The sequence below is a fragment of the Neomonachus schauinslandi genome, chromosome 11 (assembly GCF_002201575.2).
Source record: "Neomonachus schauinslandi chromosome 11, ASM220157v2, whole genome shotgun sequence".
Lineage (NCBI taxonomy): Eukaryota > Metazoa > Chordata > Mammalia > Carnivora > Phocidae > Neomonachus > Neomonachus schauinslandi.
Window position 1 is genome coordinate 100,070,785 of NC_058413.1, and position 26,941 is coordinate 100,097,725.

Sequence of the window (26,941 nt, forward strand, 5' to 3'; positions counted from 1 at the left end):
TAAGAGAGCTTTTTCAATAAAAAGCACATATAATAATGGTCTTACACAACGTCGCTTGAGTTCTCCACCAGCACAACAAAATAAAAGACAAAACCGAAGCGAGGCAGCAGCAGGTACGGGGAACGAAAAGGAGAATCTCTTCTCACTCCTCATACTTGCCTTCCATGCAGAAGGACAGCCACTGGCTTACCAGTCCTGGCCCCTTGCACCTCTAATTTCTCCATGAAAACACGGAGTAACATTTCAAGACTTGGAATAGGAAATCAGGCAAGGGCAACCCGGTACAAAGGCAGTGTCCTAGGGGGTGGGCATGTTTAGAAGTCCTACAAGTATTTGGGCAGGAGCCTTTGCAGAGCTGAGGTCCTGTATTACTCCGGTGGAGGGTCCCAGAGAATTAAGTGTGAATCCTTTCTGTCACTGGCACCCACAGGTTGTTCAGATCTAACCACCTCCCTGTGCTACCAGGCTACCGTGGTGATTTCTGGATATCTTGATAACAACCTTGAATCAACTAGTAATTGTCACTGCAACCAAGTTTAGACAACTCTATAATATATTCTGAATAGTCCAAGGTGAATGCTACTGGAAATTATGACATCAGGCTAAAGCAGTCTAAGTAATTATTGGACAAAAGACAATGTGCAAGATATTCAATGTGGGCCATGTATAATAAAAAAAAAAGGGGGGGGGGCTTTGGATACAAACTAGCTAAATTCAAACCTTACCTCAGCTCATTTCTACCTATATTTCCTTAAACAAGTAGACTCTAGTCTGAGACTCTTTCCTCATCTTCAAAACACTGAGAGCACTATGGCATTTGAAAAATTATTGTAAGAGCTTCAGATACTATGCATAAAGGCAGGACAATACCTGGCATGTGGCAGGTGCTTAATAAATAGTCTAAATAAATCATTATTATTTAACAGACCCAACCCATTCACCATTTATAAATACCGATCATTTCTGATCATGTAGCCAGCATCTGAGAAAACAGACTGTGGCAGAGAGTGAGCATTACCTATCAAATACCCCCCTTTCTTCATGCATGACATATTTCTCAGTTTTAGCAAGACACTTTGTCATCCTTGTGGCTGGCTGTGGTCGTGTGACTACGTTCTAGCCAATCATATTATTGGATTTCCAAAAGTTTTCTTGAAAGGAACTGATTTACCCTTCCTGATACTTAGAATTTTGGCACAGTGGCTAAAGCCTTAGTACCTATCCTGCACCATGATACCATCTTAAGCACAGAACTAGTGGTGAGGATGCTAAAGCAGAAAGGTAGGAATGATTTTGGTCTCTCTATGCATGGTGACTTAGGGGAGCTTCCATACTACCCAGAAACTTGCTGGAGGTGAAAGAAAACTCCCTACTTTGTGAAGCCACTATTTTTGAGCCTCTGTTTTTGATAACCTAACACAATTCCTAACCCCTACAGAACATGCTTTGGAGATTGCCTATATTTAAGTGGTGAGTGAAGAAAAAGGAAATCAGAAAGATAACTATTGGTCAAAGTGGTAGGAATAGGAAAAGTTTCAAAAAAAGGCAGCATTACAGAAAATAAAGGAAGAAAAAATTTGAAGGTGTGAGTGAAGTCTTTGGTATCAAACTCAGGATGAGTTCAGAAAGATGTCATTGTATTTGGTCATTAGAACATAAAATTTGGGGTGACTCAGTTGGCTGGGCGTCCGACTCTTGGTTTCGGCTCAGGTCATGATCTCAGGGTCCTGGGATTGAGCCCCGCATGGAGTGTAGAGTCTGCTTGTCCCTCTCCCTCCCCCTCTGCTCCTCCCTCCCTTCCGTCTCACACACTGTCTCTCTCTCAAATAAATAAATGAATAAAATCTTTAAAAAAAACACACACACACAAAATTTCGCTGCAGCTTGAGAAACAAATCAGAGAACTACAAGTTGGACAAAGCAAGTAACAAAGGTTCTTTCTTGGTGCCTTGGAGAGAATGGAAGAGAAGCAGCATAGGAGCGAACAAGTTTGTTAAGAGTAGGAACCACAATGCCACTGACAAGAAAAGCTCAAGAAATAAAGGAAAAGAGGTAGAGAAGAATGAAATTGAGAAAAAGGTATCTGCAAAAGATTCTGGGAGAACAAATCACAGAAGCACAGCTGCTGGGACAAGCCTTAGAATGATCACTTTCACAAATGAAATCTTCTCCTTTGAATGAACACTGGCTTTAAAATAATTATATTGTCCTGAAAAAATTTTTCAAAACGTTAAGTGCTGACAGCAGTAATTCTATTTCTACATGGTAAATTAAGTGCCACCTTCAAACACTTGCATTAAATTTTAAATGAGCATAACAGCACTCAGAATGTAATTCTGAAAGGGGAAAAATCTTGCAACACCAACAACAAAACACACGGAAAAGTAATTGTTGGGAAAAATACATAATTAGCTTTCCATTATTTTTAAAATTGTCATTAACAGCAAATAGACTAAGAGTAAACTAATACACCAGAAATATGTTCATGAAATTAGACCCTCTTCAGAGTTTATCATTTACCTTTGAATTTTACTCATCTTGTGCCACAACCAAAATATTTCTTTTTCATCTCATTGTATAGATCTCATTTTATTTCACAAAACTTATTACTGATACAGCTCGATGTAAGCATTGCTCTAAAGGCAAACTCTACAAACTCCTTAGTACTATTTCATTCTTCGAATTTATTGTATCTAGTTTGCTTCCTGTAAAAGCAGTAAGAAATAGCTACTTCACTTTAGAGAATACTTTGATGACTAATCCTAACTATTCAAATAGGAAGAGATCCATTTCCTATCTTCTGATTCTGCACTGACCTCAAAGTAGCCTTTGAATTCCATTCTGAGAAGAAAAGGTATGGATTTAAAAATTACAGACATAAAAAAAAACTAATAAATTATTTTCACTTTTTTTGCCCCATCTGTACAGTTATTCCCAAAGCAAAACACTTCATCTTGGGAGGGTCAGGGATGGGGGTAACATGTAATAGTAGGGTATTTGAGAGTGTGAGTTTAGGAGTCAGAAAGACCTACATTCAAATTCTGATGCTACCTGTGTGACCTTGGGCTAGTAATGAAAACTGTCTACATTTCTTGTTTTGCACTCATAAAATAATAGTAACAACCACTTCCTACAATTACTCCTTTCATTATGATAAATGAAATAAGCCAGACACAAAAGGCCAAATAACGCATGCTTTCAACTATAGAAAATACCCAGAAAAGGCAAATTCATCGAGGCTGAAAGTCTGTGGGCTGAAATGTTGGGGGTGGGAAGGGCAGTAGAATAGGAAGTTACTACGTAACAGGTACAGAGTGTGTTTCGGGTGACAAGAAAATTTTGGAAATACAGAGTGATGGTTGCACAGTGTGAATGTACTAAATGCCACTGAACTGTACAATTTAAGATGGTTAAAATGCCAAATTTTATATATTTTACCATAATAAAATTTTAAATGGAATTATTTCTTTATGAATAGGAATTAAAAGTTTTAATTTAAAACTTACAGATTGCCAAATTTGGAGGGAGGCCCGTCTTAAAATAGAAACTAGAGGACCTCAATCTGTGACTTGATGTGTTTATACTCCAGCCACAAGTCATTTCCCATTCAGGCCTGAATGCCTATTGTCTATGGGCGTCACACAATCACAGTCAAAATCATAACTGGATTTTTCTTCCAACTTGAAAAATTACGTTTTCTTGATTATGTTTTGAATTCTGAAAAAACAGTTAAATAAAGGCATTTGTTTAATAGTGTTGGGAGAAACAGACAAGCAAAAAAACTGGTTCGATCAGAACTTCACACAATACACTAAAATAAATTTCAAATGGATTAAACACTTAAATATAAAAACAAGGTCATAAAAAATCCTGAAAATATGTGACTATTTATTTTGGGACAGGGAAAGAATGTCTAAATCTCAAAATAGCAGAAGAAACCACCCAAGAAAAGATAGCTTTCATCCCCCACCCACTCATGTGCACACACACACATTTACTATTTCTTTCAATACTTAAAAAAATATTAGAAGCAAAATTAACTACAGCAGTTCCCCCTTATCTGCAAGATAGTTCCAAGACCCCCAGTGGATGCAAGATAGTACCTAACCCTATATATACTACGTTTTTTCTTATATATACATACCTATGATAAAGTTTAATTTATAAATTAGGCACAGTAAGAGATTAACAACAATAATAATAAAATAGAACAATCGTAATAATATACACTGTAATAAAAGTTATGTGTACGTGGTCTCTCTCTCTCAAAATATCTTATTGTAACTATATTCACCCTTTTGTGATGATGTGAGATGATAAAAGGTCTAGTGCTGAGACGATGGGAGGGGGATGACATAGACATTGTGACACAGACTGAGGCTACTACTGACAGACTGTCAGAAGGATCATCTGCTTTCTGAACACAGCTGACAGTGCGTAGCTGAAACCACAGAAAGTAAAACCACGGATGGGGGAGGATTCCTGTAACTGGGGAAAATATTTACAAGAAACATTTCAAACAAAGCTCTGATAGCCCCAAATACAAAGAGTTTCACAGATGAATAAGAAGAATCAAAACCCTAGTAGAAAAATGGTCAAAGAAAAAAAAAAGAAAAATGGTCAAAGATTATGAACAATTCATGAAAAAACGGAATTGGCTGAAACAAAGTAGGAAAACACCCAATTTCATTAATGATAAAAGTGATTTAAAATTAATAACCACTATTTTGATGGAAATACCAATAGAATGGTTTAAAAGTAGACAGGCTAAGTTGCCACAGAAAAATTAACATAGAAAAATCAACATGCAAGAATAGCCAGCAAAATTTTGAAAAAGAAGACCAATAGGGTGGGTGTGGAATAGTCCTGCAATAATTAGTTTCTAGGGCAGGAATAGCCAGACATTTATAGATTGTAAAGCCCAGAAATCGACAATACAAGGGGGGATTTAGACACCATTTCATATAAGTGATGAAAGATGGATTGATAAATTTTGTTAGCAACTAGGCAGTTATCCGGAGAAAAAATTACATTGGCTCCTGACTTCAAAATTTATACCAAAATAAAATCTAAATGGATTAAGCATTTAAGTGGGAAAAATTAAAATTGCTAGAAGAAAACAACAGTAGTTGTTTTTAGTTGTGCTGTTTGCAGAATCTAGGTCCTGGATGAATAGTATGGCAGATTTAATTTTTAAAGATGGTCACAACCGTAGCTCCTGTCCCACATTCTTCTCTTGCAGTATGATCTTAAAACTCCTCTCATTGATCTTTGGGCTCTGTGTCCCCTCTCCATGAACTAGGATGGACCACTGTGGCTTTTTTGATCAGAAGAATATAGCAGAAGTGACTTCTCAGGCTAGATTATAAAATACTTCCACCTTGCTCTCTTGGAATGCTCACTCTTGGAATGCATTCACCATGCTGAAAGGAAGCCCAAGCAGGACCACATGGCGAGGAACCAAACCACTCAGCTCACAACCTTGGCTGAGCTCTCAGCCAACGGCCAGCACCAACTTGATAGTGATATGAGTGATCCATCTTGAAAGTGGATCATCCAGCCACAAACTGGGTCACCCCAGTGATGCTAAGCAGAGAAGAGACATCCTTGTTGAGTCCCAGCCAAATAATTGTCTTTTTTTAACACTGAGTTTGGGGGTAGTTTAGGGTTAGGGATTAGGGTTAGAGGTTAGGAGAGGGAGAAAGAGAGAATCTCAAGCAGGCTCCACATTCAGCACAGGAGCCCAACTCAGGGCTCGAGCTCATCACCTTGAGGATCATGATCTGAGCCAAAATCAAGAGGCAGACACTTAACCAACTGAGTCACCCAGGCACCCCAAGGAGATAAAATCTTTAAATATTAATGGCCATCTGAAACTAAAATCCAAGTAATTGTGATAAAGCACTGAAGGTGGTCTATATGCTTGTGGCAGGAGAAGCGGCAAGGAAAGTGAAGGCACGCTAGAGGCATCTTCTTGGTGGGGGGCAAGGGTGTCAGACACAGTACTGCTGTGGTGGCTTGGCACTGTATCGGCTTAGTTAGGGCGGAACTCTGGCTCCCAGAATCTCCCCCCACCCCCGTCTAGTTCCATTTAGAGTTGCTGTTCTATAGTAAAGATTCTGACTGGCCTTTGTTCCTGCTCCCTCTCTAAATCCTTGGAATTTCCCAAGTAAGAAGAGTATCTTTGAGATTCTTAGATATCCTAGATAGTTTCAGGACTGGATCTGGCCATGCTGGAAAGATCAGCCACGTGATTAGAGCTGAGGCTTTGAGCCACTTGATACCAGTCCAGACTCCTGGGAGAGTTCAATCTCATGGCCAAGGTTCAATCAATCATGCCTCTATAATGAAACCCCAGTAAAAACTCTGGACACAAAGCTTGGATAAGCTTCCTGCCTGGTACCACACATTGATGTGCCATGAGGGTGATGCACCCTGACTCCATGGGAAGAGGACACAGAAGCCTTGTATTTGAGACCCTCCCAGACCTCACCCCATGTGTCTCCTCTTTTGTCTCATTTGATTTGTATCTTTTGCTATAATAAAATGTAATCATAAATATAGCTCTTAGCTGAGTTCTGTGAGTCATTCTAGTGAATTACCAAACCCGAGGGAGTAGTGGGAACCCCTGAATTTGTAGCCAACTGGTCAGAAGCGTGGGTGGCCCGGGAATCACTGACCTTGCAGCTGGTGTCTGAAGTGAGGGCAGTATCTAGAGGAATAAGCCCTTAACCTGTGACATTTGGCCTAACTCCAGATAGTTAGTGTTAGGATTGCAATGCAGTTTTGACCACAAGAGAAATTCACTTGAGATTTGGACATCGTAAGGGAAAGAGCGGTCATATTTTTTACACTGCAGAAGATCAGCAGTGGGTGCCAGGGTACCTCATGCACATTGCTGATCTCCTGGCTCACCTTGCTGGCGTGGGGCAGCACCCAGCCCATGGCTCCTCCAGGTCCTGCCACACGTCCTCCAACTTCTCTGAGTCCTGAGCCAAAGATACGTGCGGTTCTGTAGTCAAGCGTGCCAGTTACCCCTGCAGGCATCATCTGAGTCATCTAAGGCAGAGTGATGAGAGACAGATGCAAGCTCTGTGTCTGTTTTCTAGCAGTTTCCAGTTTGTTCCTGCTCCTGTTCTTGTTCAGCTTTTCTTCCCAGCTGTGGATCTGGCAAACTTATTATGACTTCAGGCCCAACACCAGATGCAGGGCAGCAGATTTTTCCACCTGCAATTACAACTGTGTAAGGTTATATCCCCACAGTAAGTCCCTTATACTTTATCACTCTGATTTTACCTTGACTGCTACAACTGTTTCAGTCTATCTGATAAAAAACTATAAATTTAATATGATGGATGAGAATTTAAAGGAATACACTACAGGAATAGAAATAGTATGACACTAGGGTTTTCTTTTTTTTTTAAATATTTTTTTTTTTTTTAAAGATTTTATTTATTTATTTGAGAGAGAGAGAGAGAGAAACAGCATGAGAGGGGATAGGGTCAGAGGGAGAAGCAGGCTTCCCGCCGAGCAGGGAGCCCGATGTGGGACTCGATCCCGGGACTCCGGGATCATGACCTGAGCCGAAGGCAGTCGCTTAACCAACTGAGCCACCCAGGCGCCCGACACTAGGGTTTTCAATTCTGACTACATACCAGACTCTTTTAAAAAATACTGATACCACTCTCCTCCCCTGAGATTCTGGGGTAAAATTTAGGCATTAAGTTGATTTTTTTTTTTAATTTTATTTTATTATGTTAGTCACCATACATTACATCATTAGTTTTTGATGTAGTGTTCCATGATTCATTGGGCATTAAGTTGATTTTTGAAAGGGGATTCCAGTCTGTATCCAGAGTTATTAAATGCTGCCCTGGAAGGAAGGGAAAAAAAAAGAAAAGGTGATCAATCCTATAAACCTATATATGCAAGTAGGTAAAGCAGGAATAAATTAAAATATACCTTACTATAAGAGGTATTCCTAAAATCAAGTGACATAAAGGTATTAAAAATTAACAAACAGACAAAGCAGGCCAATATTAACAAAAAATAAGATGTGAAACAGCAATATAAAACAGAATATCTGAGTCCAAAGTTAATAGCATGAAGATGGGTCAAGGATATTTCCATTAATAACCTATTACAGGGCACGGGGAAGGAACGTCATACCTCTTTTTGCATCTAGCAGAGCTTCAGGATATACACTAACTGCAGGATGTATTTATTACTCAGAGAAAATGATAAATTAAAATCGTCTGTTTCAGAACTAAGAGATCAAGAAGAGAAAAACATATAGAACTTAAAACACGTAATTAATAGAACTTATATACCATATTAGCACATTTAACTCCTTGAATTCCACACAACCGATTTGTTGGGTTAACTGATATTCTCTATTCTTTCTGTAATAAATGTCTTTGTCCTTGACATATTGCAAGCTAGGTGCTAGTCAACCCCTCCTCTATGTTCACCTGTTCTTGCTCTCACTAGGTAAGTGGTTCCAAACCTGCTTATGCTAGTTCTCATTAATATAACTTCCTAACCTGAATATTTTATAAGCCAGTAAATAAGAACATGAATGTGAAATATGAATATGAATTTGTAAAATAACAACTTCTAGAAAACTAGTTGAATACTTTGTAAAGATTCAGTAAGGATAAATCATTGTAAGAATTTGCTGTCAGATTAAATGTGTGCAAGACAACTGTAAAAAAAAAAAAATAGATATGAATCCTAGAAAACCTGAATCCTTCACAAGTTTCTCTGCATTTGTATTCCACTATAAAGAAACCCAAAATGGAAATTACAGGCAATGGAGTCTAGCAGTGATTTATACAAGAAAGGCCAACTAAACTCCAAATTGATGTAGCTAGATGTAAGGAAAAGGCCTTGGCCCTACATCAAAAGATTGGCAAATGAATGTATATTTATGTGTATTAAATTAAAATGCATGCATTTTCATTTTTTAAATGACTCCTCATTCTGACATTTTTGATTTACAAATCTTGTCAGGTAAGAGACAATTTTGTAAAGACAGAATTTTGAGACAGAGAAAATAAATGTTTTTCAAACATGCATGGAACCATTATAAAAACTGGGAAAAGAAACCTTTAGGCAAATACCCTGCAGACATCACACAGTGCAGGATGGAACTCACAGGCAGAAGGGCCAGCCAAGGAGGATGGGTGTGGCTCCAGGTTCTCCTCAGCAACCCTGGGATAGGTGTGCGGGCCATGGGTCAGCACAGTTAGCTCACTGCCAGGAAACCTAGAGAAAGCCTGTGATCATCCAGCTAGTGATCTGGTTCGTATCTCTACAAGTTTATGTCACATTGGCCACATTCTCTGTCCACAGGCTATAAAATTAAAAGTCACAGAAGAAAAAAAAAGTCACTTAGAAATTAAAAAAGAATCTCAACTCAATTTAAAGAGAAAAATCAAACATAAAAATACAGATCATTTAAAGGAAGGATGGTGAGTACACTACATGTCAAAACCCAGGAATTACCTTCCACCTCCAGTCAAGATGGAGTAACAAGGATTTACCCTCCTGCCCAAAACAACCAATACACACAAAAAAGCACAAAACAAGACAATGGACACCAGGTAGAAAGGACAGTGATCCTGAAAAGCTGGAGACAAATGAGGTGAGCTTTACAATTGCCTCAACTTGCTGCCTTGAGGGAATTTCCAAGCTGCAGTGTGGTTGGGGGCAGGGTGGGCAGAGCCTGGCAAATTCCACGGGCTGAGGAGCTAAGACTGAGAATCTAGGGAAACCAAGCCAGCTAGAATGTCCAGTACACAGGACTGAAGAGGGTTAAGTTGCCCAGGAGAAAATTCTCAGAGATCTGCAGGTTTCCTCCAGTATCCATGAGAGTAATGAACAGCATATAGGTTTGAAGAAATTATCTAAGGCTGAGAAAAAAATTGTCCCAAAAAGTCAGAGGGAATACAACTCAGCACTCACATAGGACTAGGAACAGTATCTGTTCCCACTAGTCAGACCGAAAGTCTTGGTAATTCATGAGGCACCTGTTACAGCATCCAAGAGTTTTGCCTCAGTCAGTAATGGGGTGAGTTAATCCTAAATAGTTCTCAAATTCTGCCTAACAAATCTTAAATCATGTCCTGGATACAATGGTTTACAAGTAACGTATGTGTGTCCCAGAACAAAGCTCAAGAATATTTATAGAAATACAAACTATCAAGTATCCAGTAAGGTAAAATTCATATTGCCTAGCATTCAATCAAAATGACAAGGCATGCAAAGAAGCAGGAAAGTACATCCAATAATGAGAGTGAACCAACAGAGACCAACTCAGAACTGACAAAAATATTAGAATTAGCAGGCAAGGACATTAGAAATTACTATAACTTTATTCCATTTGTTGAAAATTTAAGTAAAGATAGTGAAGATATAAAAAGAAGATCCAAGTCATGTGCTAATTAACTGGGGCGGGGGGGCGGAGAACCCTCTCACAATCATATATATCGAATCATGTTGTATACTTTAAATAGCTTACAGTTTTGTCAACTGTACCTCAACAGAGCTGAAGAAAAAGAGTAACAATCAGAAGTGATGTAAATCAAACTTCTAGAGAGAAAAACTATAATGTCTAAGATGAAGATTATACTGTAAGTAACTGCTGACTAGACACTTCAGGAAAAAAAAAAAAGACAAGTGGGCTTGCAGACCTAGTAATACAACTATCCAAAATGAAACAGAGAAAAAATAATTTAAAAAATAAAGAGCATATCAGTGAGCTATGGGATAACATCAAGAGGTCTTATATAAGTGTAGTTGGAGTTTCCAAAGAGGAAATTGAGGACAAAACTTTTTTTTATTAACGGCTAAAATTTTTCCAATTTTGATGAAAATTATAAACCTGCAGATCCATGAAGCTCAATGAACTCCAAGCAAAAGGAACATGAAAAAAAACTGTTTTAAGACACATTATCACCCAATTGCTCAAAATCAGCCAGAGAAAAATGACACATTATGTACCTGACAGCATATTTCTTACAGGAAAAAATAACAAGCAGGAGGACAGTGAAGCCACATTTTTAAAGTATTGACAGGAAAAAAAAAAAGCCTGTCAAGTTAGAATTCTGTACCCAACAAAAAGGTATTTCAAAAACAAAGGTGAAAGAAACTTTTTCAGACACAAAGGCTAAAAGAATTCATGAGCAGCAAGCCAGCACTGTAAGAGATACCCAAAAAAACTTCAAGTAGAATACCAGATGGATAAATGGATCTACACAGAGGAACAAAGAGCTCCAGAAATGGTAACTATTGGAGCAAGATTTTTATTTATAAATCTCTTTAAAAGAGAATTTTTTTTTTTTTTAAGATTTTATTTATTTATTCATAAGAAACAGAGAGAGGCAGAGGGAGAAGCAGGCTCCCCAGCGAGCAGGGAGCCCGATGCGGGACTCGATCCCAGGGTCCTGGGGTAGAGCCCCATGTTGGGCTCCCTGCTCAGTGGGGAGCCTGCTTCGAAAAGGCTGCCTGCCGTGCACCCCCCCCCACCACCACTCTCTGTCAAACAAATAAATAAGCTTTAAAAAAACAAAAAAAACAATGCAGTGAGGGGCTTTTACATATATAAATGTAAACTGTGGAACAGCACAGCCTCTAACAAGTCTGACCAGGATGTAGGAAGGAAAGTAGAAATATATCACAAACTGAAACTGGACTCTAACTGGAGGAAGAGTTTAACAAAAATTGTAAGAAATACCATGTACTTCTATCAATTAATTTGTAAAGATAAAGAAAATGGCTGATTTTTTTTAGAAAGGTATAAATTATTCAAATTGATTTCTGAGAAAGTAGGAAACGAATAGTTTCCCCCATGGCTAATAAAGGAAGATGGGGGGAAAATCATTTATTTCTAAGACTGTTTTATGAGTTCAACAAGTCTTAAATTAACAGATAATTCCTGTATTATTCAATTTTCTTGCCAGGGCATAGAAAAAGATAAGCTTACCAATTCATTCTATAAAACTAGCAGAACTATAATTCCCAAACCAAACTAAGATAATAAACAATTTTTTAAAGAAAACCTCATGAATACGTATCTAAATCTTAACATTTTTGAAAAACAGAATTCTAGAGTGTAATTGGCACAATATATTGTAATACAGAGTTTTTATAACAGGATAGAATGATGGTTCAGGATTAGGAAACCGATAAAAAAAAAAATACTACTATGCTGAAGCCTCCCTTTTTATTCAATTATTTGACAAATGTTCATTTACTCATCAAAAAATTTACCAAGTATTATTGGAGTGCCAGGCACTGGATAATGAGAATTCAGTGATAAGATATGGTCTCTGCCTTCATGGAGCTACCTAGAGAGATACAGATAAAAAGAAAATTATTAACACGGTATAAGGCTACGACAAAAAAAATACAGGGTACTATTATTGTATTACATAAATTGGCACATCAGGGTGCTGTTGGAATAATCCTGTTGAGGATGATTGCCCCTTCTCAGATGATGGCAGTTGGTGTGAGGAATATGGACCTACACAATATTAGAGAGTAGTATCAAAAATGTTGGTTGATTGGGTAGAGAAGGGTTGAGTCAGATTCTTTGGGGGTCTTAATATCTTAGTGTTATGCACAAAAGGGTCAAATAAGTTTGGAAAATACTAGGTTAAGCATAAAGATTTCTTTACTGCAGTACCTGTCAGAAGCTTTGTGGTTTTTGTCACTAAGAGAAAGCCACCCAATGTTAGATAGTACCCAACTTTACCACATTTGATTACAGAACGCTTATTGTGCAGAACACCTTGTGAGAATGGTGGTTCATGAACACATGGGGAGAAACTGCTCCCACAGAAACACCTCTTCCTTTCTACTGCAGCTCCCAAACCTATGTGAATCATCTTACTAACTATATTGTTTGTTGAGGCTGTCTTGTTTGATCCCTTTACACAGGACATTTATTAGTTTGATTACCCTCAACTGGGAGAGATTGAAGTGAAAAAGTTTCTCTGAAACCTCAAAAGGGGTGTGTCCCAAGTCATTAAAAAAATAGATTATTCCAAACCAGGATTACCTATGAATCAATATGAAAAGAACTGACCCAAAGATAAACTGCAATAAAGCAGAATACATCTCTGTAAATCTCTATAAAACCTACCAAATATTCATACAGGTAAGATACCTGAGAACAAGCTCATTGGAAACAAATCCTTCTACTATTAAACTGCTAAAGCAAACAGAAACTTTTGATCCTAATGCTCTCCATGTTGAGTAAATAATTCCATTTACCTAAAAACTGCATGCATTTTATTTACAAACAGGAAAGACCTGAGAGTATGTGAACTCTCAAGGAGGCTAACTTGCACTAGTTAGCTAATGCTCAGAACTATAATCCATGTCACCGAAAATCTGATTCTAAAATATTAAGTTCTATATGTACAAAAGGAGTATTTCAGGATGTTCTAAGAACAGACATTCTTAACACTAGGTAATCACTGAATTGAAGCATATTGTTAATGTCGTATACAATGTCTCTAAAGTAAGTGATGTCCAAAAAATAAGGCACAGTCCTTTTTATGTTTTCAATATATTAAAAAGCAACAGAGTACAAATGCTGTGATTAATACTAAAAAGGATCAAAAATTTTCAAGGAATGATATTTTTATAAACAAGTTCTACAACAAAGAAGAAACAGCATCTTGATACACAAAAGTTCTGCTAAACAAGATCTTAAAATTTTTAAATCAGAAAATGTTTAAGACTAAATTCTTTCAAATGTTCAAACAAAAAAGCGACCTGTACAGTCTCCATAATAAAACGTATCCTTATACACATGTCCTGGGCACTTTGAAAATGTTAGAATTTTTAAAATTTGAGTGTCAGAGGCAGCACTTAAAGGCTTCAGGAACCTTTTTTTTTCCCCCTCACAAAAGCATACTTTCAGTAAAACATTTTACCATTTTTATCTGACTATGCATTTACATTTGTGTTCTTCCTGAAAAGGGGGTTTTATATTAACACTGTATTTTTAATGTAAAAAAATACATTTAAAAATATTTAACTTCCTGAGTGACTTCAGTTATACATCAAACATGACTTAATGAGCAAATTCTAAAATTTTAGAATGATAGCATGTATAAATTTACAATTTTATGTTCAATTAGAGTAAAATTCAAAAGACCATGTCACAGAACTTACACTAAAAATTCTCTAAGTCAAATATGATTTATCCCCAAACTTTACCAATAAGCTTTCTACGTAAAATGTTAGTAAAGTCAATCACTGAAATTACATTTTCTCATTTAACAAAATATTGATAGTCAATTCAGACTATCAGAACTTGAATGTTTTCTATTATACACACCAAAATCTGATTCACTAACAAAAAACTTCCTGCAATACAAAAAGATAACAGATAATTAAAATATTTGCTTTATAATACAACCAACACATATAATACATCCTCCTTACTCATTTGTCTAAAATGATTAGGAATTGTGGCACTTTCTTTTGCATAAAACCCTTTCCTCTTCATAAAACCCTGAGGTGAAAGGTTATTAATAGTAAAACTGGAACCACAACCCTTATTTCTGTATTAGACCGTAGCTATAGGTTTCAAAAATTTTAAAAAGAAACGTGGCAACTTGTAAAGCTGCTCTGTAAGTTTAACAAAACATTTCCAGGTCAATTTAGCCAAAAGGACCTAGAATGACCCTATAACAACTTCATCCTTTTAACACTTGTTAGTGTCGAGATGAACGCCATTTTCCATCTCGGCTGTTGTCTCTTCTGTTATCATAATCGTGGCTCCAGCCATCGGGATTCCTATCCTCACTGAAGCAGTCATCCCTGCTTCCTCTGTAATGATGATCAGACCCATGGTCAGTGTACCGCTGTTCACGGCTATAATGTCGATCCGGGATGTAGGGATGAGAATTCTGTCTGACTTTACGTTGTGAGGATGGCGTATCTTGGCGCCACTGGGAGCCTGAAGATTGGTTAAAACTATGACTATGCGATGGGGAAAATCCTGATGGATCCAGATGTGGAGAACCAAATTTCCCACCATAGGACATCTGTCTCAGAACACTATTCATCTAAGAGAAGACAAAAAGAAGGAAATGTTAACTGCAAGTATTTCTAGGTATCAAAGCCAATATATATATTTAGTCACAGTGAACCAAACAGATAATGATGGAAAAGCTAAATTACTCTTGCCCATATATAGATCTTAGGTTAAACAGAACTCAAAGAAAAAAAAAAAAATACAATGGCTTTGTTCATTCCAATGTATACCTGTAAGCTATTTGTACATAACTACTACTCCTTGCCCTCAAGAATACAACTTAGAAGGGAAGAGGTCATACAAATGATTATAATGTAAATCATTGTCTAATGAACACATAAAGAGCCAAGAGCTCAGGATCATTAGGAAAGGCTTCACGAAGGTGGCATTTTTATCTAAGTATTAAAAGTACGGATGGAATATTTTAAGGGGGAAGTATACCAAGGAAAGGAAATTGCATAAAGATAATAGGGAAACAATGAGTTTGTAGAATAGCAAAAATTCTGACTGATAACAGATCTCATAAGCAATGAATAATGGAGTTAGGCTAGAAAGGTTTATTGGCATGAGATGATGGAAGTGCCTTGTAAGTAGACTAGAGAATTCAGACTTTATCTTGCAAACGAAAGAAAATCAAATTACCAGGAAGATAAGCGAAACAGGATTATAACATTCATTTTGAAACATTGTGAGATGTGAGATGGGCTAGTGAAGAGAAAACAGAGACAAGTACGAACTGACTAGCCCAGTGGTCCCCAATTCTGCCTGTGGATAAGCGTTAGCCAGTGATGATTTTTTTAAATAACCTATACCACAATGAGAAAAATATGTGGTATTTACATAAAAGTTGACATCCCTTTATATTGGTCCCTCAAGTTTACTTTATTTCACTTATATTTTTATTTTGCAGACCTGCAAAAGGGTGAGGGGTCACAAGCCAACACTGTGATTTGGGCAAAGAAAAAAAAGAAGAAATCAATTCAAGAAAAGGAAGAAAATAAAGGACTTGGTGACAAAACTAAAAAAAATGAAAGACTGGAGACAAAGATGGAAGAGTAAAACACAGCAAAGATTTTAAGCCTATTCTCACAGTCTCATTATTACAGAAAAAATGGAAATCAAGAGGAAACTGGTCAAAGACTCCAATATATTCAAGTACTATTATTAAGCATTAAGGAGAATGTATGGTAAGAAGCCCTTCAGCATAGGCTGCAAGAATATCAGAGAATAAATTTCCAGTCCTTGAAACACACACATACACCCCCCACCCCCAACAACAGCTGAAGAAAAATACAAATGTGAAATGCAGTTCTTCTATTTATCTTCAATCTGTTAAATATGTTTTTCAGCCCAGTGAAAATCAAAATGTGTGATCAACCTACAAGACATCATGCTAGTCTAACTAAAACTTAGAATATTATTTAAGAATCATCTGAACATTTTTTAAAACATTTATTTTAGAGAGAGTGAGTGAGTGAGCGCCTGCGAGCGCACATGCATGCCCAAGCAGGGGCAGGGGCAGAGAGAGAAAGAGAGAGAGAGAATATCAAGCAGACTCCCCACTGAGCGCAGAGCCGGAAACAGGGCTCAATCTCACAATTCTGAGATGACCTCAGTCAAAATTAAGAGTCAGATGCTTAACCAACTAAGCCACCCAGGCACCCCTGTTTGAACATTCTAAGTTTTTTGGGGTTCTTCTTGAAGATGTCTGAGTTTTGGTCAACATTTTTGCACAACCTCTAGAGACATTACTTAACTTCAGTTATAAGCGACCTTTAGGCCCAACAAATATGTCTCAAGAAGTGTATTTTAGTTTATTTGTAGAGGACAGTAAATGAGTGATAAATTTTATTTTACAGCTGTGAAAGAGATGCAAGTTGTAGCATAATATTGTTAATTGGCTGATAAATTTAGACTCGATGTTCAAAGAATTAAGGTTTCAGCAAGCATTCAATATATCAAATGTGATTATTTTTGAGATTTTTTTGAGAAGCTGAGTTAAAAACCCTCCAAGTACATAAATCACTGGTAAAAGCAATTACAACTTCTGCTTTTGTCTTTGTAAGACAAAAGACTTCTTGTGACAAATTTTGAAAACTTCATAAACTGAATTGTATTTGCAAGTGTACATCGTATTCTGTTGCACTGCATAATTATCATATGTGATACTTTATTCAATAACCTAATCATGATTTTCTGGGTTTTCTATTTTAATTATGTTGTGTTGCTCTTTTTCATTAAATTTTCTGTGTAACACTCCATGGTTTCAAATTTTAGCAGGCTGCAACTTAATCTCAGTCCTGCCTTTGCTAATTTTATGACCTTTCTAAACCTTAATTTTCCTATATATTATAACAGGGAATATATCTCAGTTACCCTGAAGAATAAATAATGTATGTAACACTTTTAGGTGATATTGCCTGACACATATTAATTAATCAATACATTGTAACTATTTTTATTTTTGTAGGGACTTCATTTATGTGTGTTGCATGCGTGTGTGTGTGTGTGTGTGTGTGTGTAAGCTACTTAAAGGCTTAGTCTAGACATTTGGGTAGCCCCAGTTCTAGCACTAGTAGATGCTAATCAAGGTCTAATTTGTTTTAAATTCAAGAATTTGATAATTTACTCATCATGAAACTAACTTTTTAGGTAATACCTTAGAAATTATTCTATTTGTAGAAGACTGCATGGTATTTTTCATGGCTACTAAGAGACTAGCTTGTCTGTACCTGTAAGTAAATAGTACAACAAAGATATGTGCTAGTTTTTTAAATAAAAGGAATTATTACTTTATTTAAAAAGAAAAAAAGAAAGGAAAAGAAAAGAAAAAAAAGAAGGGGCACGTGGGTGGCTCAATTGGTTAAGCATCTGCCTTCGGCTCAGGTCATGATCTCCAGGTCCTGGGATCAAGCTCCAGTCGGGCTCCCAGCTCAGCAGGGGGTCTGCTTCTCCTTCTCCCTCTGCCCCTCCCCCCTGCCCCTACCCTGCTGTGCTCTGGTTGTCTCTCTATCTCAAATGAATAAATAAAATCTTTAAAAAAAAATAAGAGAAGAGAAATATCAACCTACCACTGCTTGTCTCTGAAAATTTTCTGGAGAAGAGAAAGATCTCTGAATTATCTGTACTGATGGAGTCATGTTATCCACAGGCCTTTCATACCTGTGGAAAATAAGAAAACCAACATATAATCATCAGTTTAACATATATTTACTACATACCAATCATAAGCAAGACACAGTGTCAAACGTAGGAATGAACAAGAAAGACAAGGTATCTATCTGCTCTCTCATGGATAAGGGTAAGGATTCAGACAGTAAAACAACTTCACCTTGTTACAAGTGATAAATAATTGATTAAAAAGCAAGTAATGGGAGAGAGATAGGGGTTCTATTTTAGCTCTGCTGGTCAGGGATGGTCTTTCTAAAAAGGAGACACATTTGAAGTGAAAACTAAGTAACAAGATTACCTGGAGGCAACACATTCCAGCTGAGGGAAGAATCAGCACAGGGGTGAGCAAGCTATATAGCCTGTGGGCCAAACCCCGTTTTTCTGACACTCCTGTGTCTGTTTTATCTATGTAGTGTTACAATGACAAAGAAAAAGAAAAAAAAAGTATGGCCTGTAAAGTCTGAAACATTAACTATATGGCCCTTCATAGAAAAAACAAAAACAAAAAAACCTGTCAATCCCAGGACTAGTGCAGAGGCCTAGGTTGAAAACTAAGATGAAAAGGATTTGGTTGATTAGATATGATAGATGAGGGAAAAAAAAAAAGGATAAAATCTAGATTTTTGGCTTGAGCAATTACGTGGACATTTACTGTGACAGGGAGAGGAACAGGTCTGGGGGAGCAAGGAATTAAAGAGTTCTGTAACATAAATAGGATATTAATTTTAAAGAATTATACCTTATTCCTCAATTCTTAAAAAAGTAGCTTGCTCTACAGAAAAAGTCACTTTAGCAAGTGCTTTAATTTTATTTTAAAATACTTAGCATCAAATCACTAACTGATTTGTCTCATAGTTTAGATCTTTTCATTTTGGGTTTTCTTAAATCAGGTTAAGACACGTGTATGTTAAAGGGGTAAAAAGTATAAATTTCCTTTTAAGAAAACAAAAACGATGTGCACTCTAGCCTTAAATTAAAAACAACTTATTTACTTGTGTATTTTTTTCCAAAGAAATTCTCAGGGAGGTAAACTTTTTTCCTCCACCTGAGATACCTTTGAAGCTTCTACAAAAGTGGTTTGAGATGCTTCAAGTTCCAAATGTGCTGAGAAGTATTTAAACACAATTTCAGTTGGCAAGAAGGTTGCTAAGAGGTACCATTTTTACACTATTCTTTCTTGGAAATTTTACTTTCCAGTTATCTTTTCATACTGAAGCGACTTCGCTCCACATCCTGGCACCACCCTAATCCAAACCAACAACCTCACCCTAGTAACTTCCTTGCTATCTTGCTACTAATAGCAATACTTAGCTACCAATAGCCTCCTAACTGGTCTATTTTCAGCCTTGTCCCCTCCAATGAGCCATTCTCCCACAGCAACCAAACAACTTATTAAAATACAAACCTGTTCTTGTTGCTATCCTACTGAAAACATTTCAATGTGTCTCTACCATTTTTAGGAGAAAATTCCCAAATCTTAACTATGGTCTGTAAGAAAGACCCTCTTTCTACTTCACCAACATTATCTACTACTCCATTTTTCCTTCATTATGATCTAGATACATCTGCCTCTTTTAGTTCCTCATTCATTTATATCATCTCTCCTTGTTAAACCTTTCTCCAAGCACATTCTATGCTTTCTTTAGAGAACTTATTAAACAGGTAGTCGCAAAATAAAACAGGCAGTCGCAAAATATATATGTATCTTCCTATAGACTTTTAAGCTTCACTATGCAGCCTATGACAGTGGCTGGGGCTCAGTCACAATGCCTGGGTTTCAATCCAGCCCACTGTTCATGAGCAGTTCAAACTTGAGCAACTTAATGTCAGTCTTCACTTTCCTCACATACAAGGTAGAACTAACAATAATCCCTACCTCCTAAGACTGCTGTGAGAAATAAAACCATAAATGCAAAGGACTTGGTGAAGAACCTGACACATGACAGATATTTGTTGACTCTTTCTTGAATGAAGCCCATTATGACTGATGAATAGCTCTACTGATAAACCAGGGGAAAAAATGTCCCTGGTAAAATATCATGCTTCCCAAAGCAAATAAAATTATTTAGTATAAACATGGTACCTTTTCTAACCCTTAGTAGCTGGAAGAGACTCTGGAGAGCATTCAATTCAGCTTTTCCTTACAAATGGAAGGACAGGACCAGAGAAATGAGACTACTTCAAGATTACACAATCGGAGAGGCAGACCTAGAATCCAATTCTATAAACTCTTAGTCCACCAGTCTGTTACTGATAGGTATTTTTAAACTGCAAGTAACAACAAATTAATGGTCAAAACTAATGTGAATTTTTAAAAGAAAATAAAATAGAAAATAGAGTATACTGAAAGTAGAGAATAAGTAATGTTCTGGGAAATTTTCAGTTACATACTAAACATGTGGCTGTGGGTATATGTCTTCACAAATGAACGTAATTATATATACATATATATCTATTTTAGGGGTACTATATATGTCTGTCTGTAGTCCCCTTAAAATAGATACCTAATTATAATCCAAAATATAATATAGCAGAAAAATAAAGAGGTAGGAGCTTAAAGGAGGAAACAAATCCCTCAGTATGTTTTGAGATCACTAACTAAAAAATTTCCAATAAATGATTTTAACAATAGGTCCAAAATATTACCTGCTAGGAGATGTAGAGGTAGGGCTTGAGTTTCCAACATGATGCTGGGGATATGGCAAACTGACATCCTGTGAGGCATGGCTACTTCCTAAAATGAAGTAATTTGAGAAATTATCCTTGATAGAACAAGTTGAAATTTTATCCCTCCTAGCCCAAATCATACCAAAAAGGTAGACTGAAGCTACAAGAGAAAACTTCAAATTTCACTAGACCGCTTTACAGTTCCATCAGAATGAAAATTATGTGTTTATCATCAGATATATCCAAAACAAAGGGTTCTGAATAAGTACTACCAATGTACAAATATCCAATCTGGCCATAACACACTAAATTTTAACTGGATACATGGAAAGTTTCATCCTCACATGATCCAGAATCAAAATTTGTAAATGTAAATCACAAAGCAGCAAGGAAAAGTATTTTTAGAAAACAACCTCACTCCTTTCAGAGTAGGAACCCAAACCCAAGTCTTCCTAACAACAAAGTTTATGCTCTTTTTAGTAACCCAAACTCAATTTTAAAATGACAATTTTCAAAATCCATGTTTCAGCGTTATCTAGTTTCAGGGATATATAAAGCTTACTACCCACAAAGCTTAAGGTATTTTCATCCAACAAGAGGTTCTTTAAAAATTGAATAATAACATTAAAAACAAAGAACAAAGCAGCAAAAAACCTGTCTCCCTAAACAGTAACACTGAACAGTTATAGTTACCTGATCTAAATTGAATTTTGATGGGCCTCCCAAAAAGTTTGATTCCATTAAGTAGATTCATCGCATAAGGAACAGACACTTCATGTTTGAAATTCACAAATGCGAACTGTTTTGGTTTACCATCCTTATCTTTTGGAATTTTCACTTTTACTACAGGTCCAGCCTACAAACAAAAAAAGAAAAAGAAAGTGTTCAGAATTTAAATGAGGAAGTTTAAAAACAACAGAAATGTAACCAGGAAAAGTCTAAAAAATGGACACACAGGGATTTCCAACTCAATTAAAGGTTCTATAGATATGACTGAACACTTGATTCATTTATTTGGGGAAGGAAGCCTATAAGGAACTGGAAACAGTCACTCAGTTTACATTTCATGTGACTTTTTAACAAGGCGACCAACATCCATCACTTTCCCACTCCAGGTACCGTTTATCAAGAGCTAGAGCAAGTGGTTTCCTTGGACTAAAAATTCACTTTTGTACTGATTAACCAAATATTACCAGTTGTTAGAGAATGGAACTGGAAAGAACAAGAAATTCTGAATTTTTAACACGTTTTAATGCAGATTCGAATACAGAAACACTACGAGTCTGCTGCTCTATGGAGTAGTCGATTTTAAGTATTTTAACGCTGCAATTAATTTTAAAAACTTAAATGGAAACAGATACTGACCAAGCAATTGAAATCTAATTAGCCAGATAAACCGAAGACAAAGTGCCTTAAGGGGAAGGAAGATGAGCAAAGGAATAGGAAAAAGCCCTGCTCCACGAAGAACCCACACACACCGTGCCCCTTAGGACCCTCGAATCTTTTTTTTTTTTTTTTAAAGATTTTATTTATTTATTTGAGACAGAGAGAATGAGATACAGAGAGCACGAGAGGGAGGAGGGTCAGAGGGAGAAGCAGACTCCCCGCCGAGCAGGGAGCCCGATGCGGGACTCGATCCCGGGACTCCAGGATCATGACCTGAGCCGAAGGCAGTCGCTTAACCAACTGAGCCACCCAGGCGCCCAGGACCCTCGAATCTTTACCTTGGGAATGCTTCACGGAGGAATCCTCCACCACACTGGAGTGAACTGACTAGGGTTCTTCCCATAAGGCGACACCCAGCGAGCGCCTCACTTTCCCAGTGGACCTCCGGCCCCAAGCGGCCCACCCGTCGGGCGCCCGGACCCACAGACCCCCTTTCCCCAAGAAGGCGGACATGGCCGTCGGACCGGGCCGTGTACGAGACCCACATAGCGAAAGGAAAAGCCTGCCGTCGGCTACTAACCTGGTGGAAAAGCTCGAAGAGGAGCTCCTCGGTCACTTTAGTTTCAAGGTTGCCCACAAAGAGAGTGCGGTCCGCCTCCGCCGCCGCCGCCCCCATTTTAGCGTCGCCCCCTCCCCAAAAAGGCCGAGGGGGTCGTCGCCGTCGCACTCACTGCGCACTCTCGGAAACCCCACGTCCTTGCCCTCCCGGACGTCACGGACGTAAACGTCAATCACGCTCGCTCCCGGCCGGCGTCGCGGAGCGCGGACGCGCTGCGCATGCTCGCGAGGAGAACGCCGGTGAGAGGCGGCTCCTTGGTCGGCCGCGGTTCTAGTTATGGCCTCACATGTAGGCCGTGGCGGCGTTCGAGACGGCCTGGACTGATCTGTGGAGCCGCAAAGGGCCCACCTTGACCGAGGGACGTAACAAACACTGCGCGCAGTGTTTGAAGATGGCGCTGAACAATGTGTCCCTGTCGGCCGGCGATCAAAGGACCGGGGTGGCCTACCGCGCGTCCCACGGCGACCTCAGCCCGTCGGCCTTAGCGCTGGCGATGGTCTCCGGAGACAGCTTCCTCGTTGCCAGGCCCGAGGCTATTCTTCCAGGACCCACTCCTCGGCGGGCCCTGCGGCCGAGCGCTCGTACCGAGAGCCGTCGGACGAGTGGGGGCGGCCGGAGCCCGACCCGCTTTATAACGGGAAGGGAACCTGATGGACGGAACCGGAGCCGCCAGACCAGATTCTCGCCGTATCCGACCCCCGGGGTTAAACTGGATCTCCTGAGGAGCCTGCTGCAACAGCGGCTGATGGCCATTGGAAGTGTTATCGCAGCCCGCCTCTCGGCTTAATACCTCCCTCTGCCCCTCGATTCGCTTGTAAACGAGGCCTCTCTAAAATCCTTGGTGCCTGGGCAGTCTTATTTTCAGAGGGATGTATTTTCATTTTAATATAAAAACGCGTAGGAGTCCTGTTAATACGGCTTAGTACAGAGGAAACTTCTTACTGCTGAATTCCGATGGTTTTAGGCGGCCAGAGTGATTAAATCAGGAGGGAGGTAGAAGAGATCTTCTTAGTCACAAAGCTGAACCACCCTTCCCAGAGGTCAGCAATCATTTTTTCACCCCTTGTGCACTCCATCCCAACAATGGACCCAAATTTCTCTGCTTTCCACGAACCGTATCTCCCACCCTGGCAGATTCTCCTACTTGTAATTGGAGACTTGTAATTGGAAACGGCCTACCTCTCTACCCCAGACTATTGCCATTACGTTTACTTCTGTTGGTGAAAAGGAAATGCCTCTTTTTACTACCCTGGCTCATTCTTCCATAGGGCCTGAGGCTTATCCAATCCTCTTGTCTTTATCCCTTTTCCATCTCCCTCCACTTTTTCTTCAGGCATATCTACAAACTCCAATCTCAGTCATACTAAAAACAAAAGTAAACCTAAACTTTGCTGCTTTTTCACATTATTAAGCCAGTTTCATTTCTTTTTTTGCCAAAGGCTCCAAATGAGTTTTTACATTTCTATTTGTCATTTTATTATTAGGATTCAATCCCAGTTTCCTTAATCTGAGTCTGTTGTCCCGAAATACAATGGTGGATAATTGAGGCTTACGGTCTCGGTTCATCGATTCACTGTAACATCTTCCCCAAACGTTCTTGTTTATTTTTATTCATTAGCCGTTCAACAATATTTGAAGATCTTCCCAGTGGTGAGCACTGTGGATAAGCTACAGTCGAGGAATGTGTTCTAGATAGGGAGGCTAATAAATCAATAGGTAATCACCACACTGGACTGTTCATTACGGGCAGTAATAACAATAGCATTGGTTGCAGTGGCTTTCCATAATACTCTCCTATCCTGGTTCTCCTACCTGGCTGGTCACTCCTTATTTTCTGATATTTTTATTCTCTTAACCACATATTTCCTAAGGTTTAAAGGGTGGTATGGGGAGAAAATTAGTGGGGTTTTTTAAGTGCCAACTCTCTGTAAGCAGGTAGACTAGCTTTTTCCCAGTGGACTCTTGTGTATAATTATGATCAGGTAAAGCAAAATTACCACATACCACACAGTATTGAATTGTTAGAACCACATCTGAAGAAGAATGTTGGTAAATCCAAGAGCTTCCCTAAGAGGGTGATTAATATGGTGAGAGATCTGGAAACCAGGTCATAGAAAGAACGGTTGGAAGGATAATAACAGCTATGTTTTATTGAGTGGTATGTGTAAGGCAGTGTTGTAGAGGCTTTTATTCATTATTTATTCAGGTATTTATTGAGAACTTATTCTGTGCCTGATACGACCTGTATTAGGCATTTAGAATAAAGTGGTGAACAAGTTCAATAACGTCTCTGCTTTGGTGGAGCTTTATATATGTCATTTAATTCTCACAGTGGCCCATAAGAGAGATATCATACTTCATTTTATTGCCCAGAAACCAAGGCACAAAGAGATGAAGTAAACTTTCCAAGGTCATACGGCTAGTCAATGATAGAGCCTTGCAGCTCTCATCCAGTTTCCTCATTTGAACCATGCCATACAAAAAGTCATTTGAGTAACTATTTTCTCAGTTCTCTCAAAGATAGCATATATCTAATACTCTTCTAACCTAAAAGATTAATTGATAATATACGATGGGTGCCTTAGAGTGGGCATTACAAAAACCTGTAGTTGAGAAAGGAATCCCAAATCTATATGTTAACGAGTTTTAGACTGGGAAGAATAATAAAATTAAGACTAAAGGTAAGAAGTGTTTTCATAAAACTTAGAGATGCCTAATAGTGAAAAATAACACCTCACAAGGTAAGTTCAGCCAAAAACTTCAGAGAGAGGCTGAATACTATCAAGTATGAAATAGGATTATGTCTTCTTGGATCTTCCCCCATTTAACCTATTAATTCTGTAGTTTAAAAAATAAACTTGTTAAAATTGGAAGTGGAGAACAGGATGAGAAGAGGAAAATGAGGTATAATACACAGGATGACCATATTTACTGTACAAACCAGGACACGAGAGTGGGAGAGGGTGCTGCAGGTTCTGGCATAAAAGTGCACATGAGAAAAGGAAGATCCAAGGGGAGTGATTTCATTTCTGTTTGTTTAGGCGTGAGATCATCAGGAGTAGGGCTTTGACTGAATAATAGTGTATATGTGCCAGAGGAAAAAAAAGAAAAAAATTGTGTGGTTTATTGTGCTTTGACAGGAGGAGACCCTTGTTCACATAAATGTTCCATCATTTTAAATCTGAGCCAATGAGGGCGCCTGGGTGGCTCAGTTGGTTAAGTGACTGCTTTTGGCTCAGGTCATGATCCTGGAGTCCCAGGATCAAGTCCCGCGTTGGGTTCCCTGCTCAGCAGGGAGTCTGCTTCTCCCTCTGACCCTCTTCCCTCTCATGCTCTCTCTCATTCTCTCTTTCTCAAATAAATAAATAAAATCTTTAAAAAAAAAAAATCTGAGCCAATGAATATCTAAATTCTTCTTAGCATCTGTGCTAGTGTCCAAGTTACAATGAGTCACAAAGACCATATCATGGAAGCAAGAACCAATGTAAACCTCTGTCGATGAAATTACCTTGAAGCAGGGACAAAGTTTTCCCAAGAGCAGTCCATGTCATTAAAAATGTTAGCGTACAAAATAAATATTTAACATCAGTAGTGAAGTATAGCATGTTGGCATTCTAAAATAAATGCGGTTTATAAGAGTAATACAAAAAAACTGTCCAAAAAAATCAATACTTAATGTTAGTTTAAAAAAAATTGTGGGGGCGCCTGGGTGGCTCAGTTGGTTAAGCGACTGCCTTCAGCTCAGGTCATGATCCCAGGGTCCTGGGATCGAGTCCCACATCGGGCTCCCTGCTCTGCAGGGAGCCTGCTTCTCCCTCTCCCACTCCCCCTGCTTGTGTTCCCTCTCTCGCTGTGTCTCTCTCTGTCAAATAAATAAATAAAATCTTTAAAAAAAAAAATTGTAAATTCCTGTTTGTTTTTTATTGTCTCGTATTTATCATATCATAGTAACTGACTAGCATGTGTTGAAGTGGAGTCCTATTAGAATATTTACTTTATTCATCAGCACTAAAGCTCTTAAAAAGAATGCCCACTAGGGATAT

General features: G+C 38.3%; 2 protein-coding genes across 3 annotated transcripts; one reads left to right on the plus strand and one right to left on the minus strand.

Annotated features, from left to right (window-relative positions):
* Window positions 1-13,560: 13,560 nt before the first annotated feature.
* On the minus strand, window positions 13,561-23,075 carry RBM7 (RNA binding motif protein 7). Of its 2 annotated transcripts, none has more exons than XM_021696384.1 (5): window positions 22,860-23,075; window positions 21,587-21,749; window positions 20,873-20,960; window positions 18,127-18,217; window positions 13,561-15,086 (listed from the first exon to the last, which is right to left on the minus strand). In XM_021696384.1, the coding sequence occupies exons 1-5, from the start codon at window positions 22,953-22,955 to the stop codon at window positions 14,733-14,735; spliced, it is 792 nt and encodes a 263-aa protein (XP_021552059.1). In that variant the 5' UTR covers window positions 22,956-23,075; the 3' UTR covers window positions 13,561-14,732. The 2 variants fall into 2 exon arrangements, with proteins under 2 accessions (XP_021552059.1, XP_044775321.1); XM_044919386.1 differs by having other exon boundaries at window positions 18,127-18,208; window positions 22,860-23,035.
* A 49-nt stretch (window positions 23,076-23,124) lies between these two features.
* On the plus strand, window positions 23,125-23,838 carry C11H11orf71 (chromosome 11 C11orf71 homolog). The gene has a single exon (XM_021696513.1). The coding sequence runs from the start codon at window positions 23,290-23,292 to the stop codon at window positions 23,683-23,685; it is 396 nt and encodes a 131-aa protein (XP_021552188.1). The 5' UTR covers window positions 23,125-23,289; the 3' UTR covers window positions 23,686-23,838.
* The last annotated feature ends 3,103 nt before the right edge of the window (window positions 23,839-26,941 follow it).

What these genes read in the sequence shown, in the direction of transcription:
- RBM7 (XM_021696384.1), bottom strand. Translation starts at nt 22,955, where the DNA reads ATGGGGGCGGCGGCGGCGGAGGCGGACCGCACTCTCTTTGTGGGCAAC. An exon ending in TCTTCGAGCTTTTCCACCAG is followed by an intron (nt 21,750 to 22,859) that starts GTTAGTAGCCGA and finishes TTTTGTTTGTAG; the next exon opens with GCTGGACCTGTAGTAAAAGT. An exon ending in CAAAATTCAATTTAGATCAG is followed by an intron (nt 20,961 to 21,586) that starts GTAACTATAACT and finishes ACTTCATTTTAG; the next exon opens with GAAGTAGCCATGCCTCACAG.
- C11H11orf71 (XM_021696513.1), top strand. Translation starts at nt 23,290, where the DNA reads ATGGCGCTGAACAATGTGTCCCTGTCGGCCGGCGATCAAAGGACCGGG.